Genomic DNA, 6890 nt, shown 5'->3' on the forward strand with positions numbered 1-6890 from the left:
GATTTTGCAGTTTTGCAAAGAGCATTCTGCAGGCTGGCAGAGTTCCAGCCTGCAAGGGGCTGCAGGGAGCAGAAGGAGGGCATTCAGGCAGGGGGCGCCATGTGCATGTCCATGTGTATGGCTGCCAGGCAGCGGGAAGAGCAGCTCACGCAGGTAAGTGAGGGGTGGGGGAGGGGTGACTGAGGCCCCCATAGGGAGAAAGGGAGTTGGGCAGGGCTGGGGCTGCTGCCCAGCTGGGCAGTGCAAAAGGCTTGGGGGCTGGGGATACAATGCACAGCCACAGAGCCCCAGCAGGGAGCAGGACAGGGTCGTAGGCAATTTGTCCAGGGGACAGGCTGGTTCCCTACTGTTGGACGCACTCCCAGGGGGGCAGGAGGGACCCATGCCCCCCAGATCTGTGTGCAGGGTGGGGGCTGCATGCTGCCCGCTGCAAGCTTGGGCTCCCTGCTCTGCTGCCTTTCCCAGGGGCCTGCACAGCCCAGAGGCTGCAACCTGGCACTACAGGGCAGAGTGGGGCTGCATGGGGAACTCCTTGCCACTGCAAGCCCCATGCTGTCCTGGCAGTGAGTCTCCTGCAAGTGCACAGCAGTAGGAGAAGCGGTGTGGGGTTGTGTCCCTCACTGCTACTGCGTGCACAAGGGGCACGTAGCCAGGGCAGCACAAAGCTTACAGCAGCAAGCAACTTTCCTGTTTGGCCCCACTCTGTCCTGCATTGCCAGGTTGCACCCATTGGACTGCAGAGGCCCTGGGGGAGGGGCAGCAGGGCAGGAGCCCAACCCTACCGTGGGCAGCCCTCCCCTGCCCCATGCACAGATCTGGAGAGCACAAGTCCCCTAGGAGCATGCACAGCGGTGGGGAGCTGGCCCCACCCACCTGAGCCTGCAGCAGGCAGGCAGCAGGGGCAGAGCTGGGCTCTGCTCCATTGCAGCAGCTGCCACTTCCTGCCAGGGGCAAGGGTCTGTGGGCCCCCTCTGGCAGGGCTGGGGGGGCAGGGGGCTGTAGGTGGGGGGCAATGGACACCAGTAGGGCTGGGGGGCTGGCAGGGAGAGTGACAGGCACAAGCAAGGCTGGTGGGCTCAGGCAGGGAGTGAGGGGCATGAGTAGAGCCGGAGGGGGGCGGGGAAGTGAGGGGGCTTTAAATCACAGATTTTGGGGGGGTTTATCAGAGAATTTGAAATTTTTTATGAGAATTTGAGGGTGGGGGGGTTTAATCAGGGAAATCCAGGATACCTTCTGATAAAAGTCAGTGAAAGAGAAGCTGTAGGAATGCCATTATACTAAAGTATTATATAATCTTGACAGAAGTGAGCCTTTTGTGGAGGTATTAGCTATTAATTTAATGTTCAATTAATGTACAGTGCTTTAAGTTTTGCAAAAATTATCTTTGTCTTAGTAGAATGTTTTGTATGATGGGTGAGTACGGCATCATGAGGCTTTTCACTACCACCTTCATAAGGACAGACTGATACATTAATGTAAGAGTTTTGCAAGACTATAGTGTACTTTTGTAACTTTAAATAGTGCTTATTAATCTTTTCAGAATAAGTAAACAGATTCTGCAAGCCTCTGTTAAATTGTTATTAATAAATTGTTCTTTTTCCTATACAGATTCCACTGAGTAAATTATAATTGTAATAACTAACATGCTCCCCAAGTTAATCTTTATATAATTTTTTTTAATTTAAAAGATTAAATTATCTCAATTTGTGCCCAATAAAATACAAAAGCCATCTTTGCTAGGCTGAGTCAGTAATCTTGATAGTAAAATATCTGCATGAGGTAGTAAAATAACTGCATGTCTGCAGTTATTTCCCTTAATGACAGTTTTAAATGACTCTGACATCATTTTGAAAGTGTATCAAAGTTATGTCTTTGATATGTCTAAATTACAGGTAAATGAAAACAAACACACTGGAGCAAATTCAGTCCTACTGTAACTTTACTGACTGCAGTGTTACACCAGCGATGAATTAAGGCTGTATTTCAAAGTAGCTTTCATTCTTCTGATTTTTCCAAAACACAGTCTTTGCAGGAGCAGAGACAAGTGCAGGCAAGTACCTTGCCAATAAGTGAGTTCACAGGAATTGTTACAAGCAACTAAACTGTCAACAGAAAAAGACCAACAATTTGAATTAAGTACAAATACAGGACAACCAATGCCCTCTAATGGTCTGCAGGTTTTAGTATGTGCTAGAACAACAGACATTTGTGATGCTTAATTTATGGGATGGGAAATAAGTCCAGCAGAGTTGCACTTCTTGTTACCAATCATATCTGAATTTATCAATAACATTTTTTTAATGCAATGAAAGATGATGTCAAAATCCTTCCTACACTAATCCTGAAAAGCAAATTTAAGCTACACAATATAAAAGAGTAGCCTATCTTTTCTATGGTCTTTATTCAACCATTTCCTCAAAGAGGGTTGAAAAGGTACTTATCAGTTTGCAGGATAAGTTTTCCTGAACTAAGTTTTTTAGTCACTTCCATTTTTTACCCGCAGCTATTGCATCAATAATACCACAGTAAAGATCAAAAAGATGGCCAAAGAATGGAGAAAAACCAAAAAATGGAGGGCACAAGCAAGTCACAGAAATTGAAGGCATAACAGAACATATCATTATGCCTGTGGATCTACAAGTTCCTTTTTCCATGGGCTCACTGAGTCTGCAGCAGTAGAAGGCCACCCACCCCAAACCACAACATTCCTGAAAAACTCCTTTGCAAGAGACAATGGCTAGAGAACTTCTTTTGCCCTTCTGTTTTGGTCTTGCAGGTTACTTTTATGGAAGGCTGAAGCTGACAGAAAATTGAGTTAAAAGAACTAGAATTGAGATATCAGCTAATGGCTCCACTTTTTCCTCCCCTCCAAAAATATTACATGGTGTGAAACAGTCAAATTAAAAATCAAATTTAAAAATAACTAAATCCAACTAACAAATAAACTACAGACACTCCTCTATACCACAGGTTTAAAGACCACATATTACCCCTTGTAAGTATACTTTTGGCATTTTAAAAAGCCCAGGAATGCCTGCACGCACCCCTAAAATAAAATAAGTAAGCAGGCAGCCCACACCCAACCAGATCTTTTAGATAATCACAAAGGAATACCGAAGGAATTCTGCTAATATTACAATATATGTTAAATCTGTGGTAGATGTTTAAAACTTCCACAAGAACAAATTCTTCTCTCTTTCAAATATCTTTTTGTGAAAGAAAAAAAACACAGTTGCCTAACTTCACTCATATTCAGTAATCATGACATTTGTCCATACAGCAAATCATATTTGTTCTAGTGTCTATATTTAAAGGTAATTTCAGTCAGAAAATGAAATGGTGCTATCTTGACCTTTTGTCTTACATGGTTTATGAATTACTGACACATTACAATATCCCCCAACTCTGCAGAAGCTTTGAAATATTGCAAAGTCTCTCCTGTAAGGGAAATAAACTTGGTATGCCACTAAAAGGCATTAAATTATTTTCATTATGCCACACAGAATCTAAAACACTTACACTGTTTTGATTTCAAAATCCTTGGAGAACAATTATGCTCTTAGGGCCATAAGACTCTATTATAAAGTCCTCAGAAACCTAGCATGGTTTCAATAAATCCTCAAACACTACAAAGCAGTTACTCAGCTTGAAGAATGAAACATGAGTTCATCCACTAAAAAGTCAGGATGTAAATTCTCCTAATACAGTATTCCATATTTCCTTACATATTTCTTTTTTTTTTAAATAACAGCAACACTTTAAATCAAAGTTATAGTTCAATATATGCACTTAAGTTAGTTACTAAATAGATATTAATAATATTTTGGCCAGGTTTTGTAGTATTTAAGGTACTTATTGGCAATTAAATATGCATATGTAGACAGTTTTTAAAAATTAGACTGTAATGATCATCTGGCATTTAAGATTCAGAACAGTAGTCCCATTAAAACTACATCACGGATTGGTAAAAGATTAAACCCTTGAACGCATACATGTGTGGATTTTCATTAAATAAATCACATCACAAATACAGTATTTCATGCAGAAAAGGATCTCCAAATTAAAAAATACATATTAGAGGTTATTATTGTAGATTAACTATGGATTTAGGGAGCTTGATTTTTAAAAACTGTGCCAACATTGTTTTTGCCTGATGAGAGCCCATGTAGTAGTATAGTCTTTAACCGTAAATATATAATAAATATGTTTGTATGTACATTTCTAAGTCCTCCTAGAAAGAGCACAACCTTCTAATTAAACTAATTTTCTTCTCTTTCTAAAGAGAAAGAGCAAAAGGCATTACAATCAAAACAGACAGAAATCAGAGGGAAGGAGGGCACAAGAGAAACTATATTCTCCGATATGAAAAAAAAAAAAAATCCAGCAGGAAACCAGGGCCTAGTAACTTTCTGCCAACAGCAGCTGAGATGCTTCATCACAACTCTATTTTTCCAGACATTATGTTTCATTTGGCTGCAAGGGTCACATGACAGCTGCAAACTAACGCCTTAAGGTTTGTTTCTGCCTCTCTGTGACATTGACAGGCTGTGAGAGACTCCAACACCACAGAAAGAAAAAAAAATGTCCTTGTTTCCATTACATCATCCAACCAGTACTGGGGGAGGGGGCACAGCTGGTGGCAGCTGCAGTACCATCTGCTTTCTCCTTACAGTGCCTGCTAGTTTGTTCTGTAGATTTCTACTAATCTTTATGGAGAAGGGACCATGTTAAAGACACAACACCCCATTATGTGAAATAGTATTTGTTTCACTATTGAGGAACAGTTAGTCTAACAGCCAGCAAAGATGCATCAGGTAGATTCCTGATTATTGTTAACCATAACAGTAAAAAAAAAAAAAAACCAGTCACCAAAGCACTCCGTGATTAGTGGGAACTTAGAGAGCATAGGAACAACCCACCATCTGCCTTTCACAATGTAAGGAGCCAAAATAAAACTCTGGAGTCAGCAATATTTACAGAAATTAAAAGAAAGGCAACATAAGCCTCCAAAGTTAGAGATTAGCTGAAGTAAACTGGGAAGACAAAAACTAAACACTCTTGGAATAATATGCATAGACATCTGTATTCTTTAATGAAGTATATATTTATGAAATGCTGTCAGCACATCACATAATTTATAGTAGTTCACACTGAGAAAAGAAAAAGAATGAGCTTGCATAGCTCACTGAGAGGATTCTGGAAGTGACAAGAACTTTATCACTTCTGTATTAAAGCACAGTATATTATATCATGCAATCACTTGAACTGCATTTCCAATTTCTCGTTCAAGTCGCTGTTATTTTTTTCATCAAAAATGAAGGCCGCTTACATATCTCTCTATGTCCACAAGGAATACACTTTTAAAACCTTATTTTACATATTTAGCCACATGCTAGTGCTTGTTAAAAGTACAATTCTGCAACTGCATAGCTTCAGTCAGTTACTTACTATGAGTTCTTATGTGACCAGTGTAACTAAATGTGCTAGAGTCAGAGTGAAAATGGGGAGAAAATCCTTTAACTTCACAGAGTTCCTCCAGATTTATACCAGTAAAACTGTGATCAGAATCTGGCCTTTAGTCTAAATACAGGTCTGGCTGTGTGCATCTCACTAGACATTAATTTCAAAAGATTAAATCCACACTACTTACCATACATTTTGCCTTCATCTGATAAGATTATTTTCCTCCTCCCACATGGTGGATAGATAGCTAGAGCCTCCTGAAAGCTCTGTTCAATGTCAGGGCTCCAGACACCTTCTGCATCATTGTCAATAGGTTTATCTGCAGAATCACTCATTCTTTCAATGTCTTCGGCAGGGCTCTCGCTGCCGCTCCAGCTGCTGGGCTCAATGATGATGGCTGGGGTCTCCAAGCCTAAGCCTGGAGTCTTAAAGAAAATAAACCTAAAAGAAAAAAACCCAACAATATATATTAAAGACATGGAATTTGACATGAACTGTCCTTGGCTACTCCTAATTCTAAATCGACATGACACAACTTCCAATGACAGACAATTCAGACAAGTGTGGACGTTTGGTTCCCCAAGGACAAGTAACAGCAGGACACCTTGTGCCACTGCTAACTGCCCCTAGGGAACACCTGTGCTACACACCCTCTGGCACATGGCAGGCTACCCGAGCTGGGGTAGGGGAGACTGGAACCAACACAGTTGCTGGCCCCAGCAGCCTTACCTAGGATCCTGGGGGCTGGGAAAAGCTACAACCATGTCACTCCTGCAGGTTGCAGCCTGGCCAGCAGCCAGAGCATGGCTCTGTCCCCATGTACACTGCCCTGCTTCATGGGTTTTTTTGACCCATGGATCTCCAGGGTCAGAAAAAAACCCTGCACTGCAAGTTGTAGTGCAGGAAATGCCTGAATGTGTGGTACGTGGTGCCACAGAGAGGTCTGCAGTGACACATACTACAGTTGTGTTCATCTGGACATGGGCAACGGGTGCATCTACACACAAGTTTACTGCAGAGCTGACTAATTAATTCTGCAGTAAAGCGTCACTGTCTACATGTGCACCGGTATTAAGGCACAGTAAATTCACTCCACTGTAAGATAGCACAGTTGCAGATAGTACTATCTTACCGCAGAGTAATTAAGTGCAATGAAATGCACAAGTAGGTGGTGACAGGGACTGGCTAGAGCACAAAGGCACTAAAATGCGGAGGCTTCCTGCCGCATGGCTCCACACTTTAGCACTTTTGTGCCCCAGCAAGCCCCTCCACCACCCAATGCTGCCTCCAGAAGCCTGGGGCTGTTCCCCCCCTCCCAGCCTGCTGCTCAGCCCCAGCCTAAGCTGCTGCTGCCCTAAACACACGTGCAGACACTGCACCCAGAAGCAGCTGACTCTGGCTTGAATTGCTCCACAGTTTACTGTGTC

General features: G+C 42.4%; 1 protein-coding gene across 2 annotated transcripts in view; it reads right to left on the reverse strand.

The window, feature by feature from the left end:
* TEAD1 (TEA domain transcription factor 1) overlaps window positions 1-5881 on the reverse strand; it is a 178543-nt gene extending 172662 nt beyond the window's left edge. For both annotated transcript variants that reach the window (XM_019519563.1, XM_019519562.1), the window contains exon 1: window positions 5651-5881. In XM_019519563.1, coding sequence (XP_019375108.1) covers window positions 5651-5798 — 148 coding nt within the window. In that variant the 5' untranslated portion in view covers window positions 5799-5881. The remainder of the gene's footprint in view (window positions 1-5650) is intronic.
* Window positions 5882-6890: the final 1009 nt, after the last annotated feature.

This window comes from Gavialis gangeticus, unplaced genomic scaffold (assembly GCF_001723915.1).
Source record: "Gavialis gangeticus isolate Ggan-Ray unplaced genomic scaffold, GavGan_comp1, whole genome shotgun sequence".
NCBI classification, from domain to species: domain Eukaryota; kingdom Metazoa; phylum Chordata; order Crocodylia; family Gavialidae; genus Gavialis; species Gavialis gangeticus.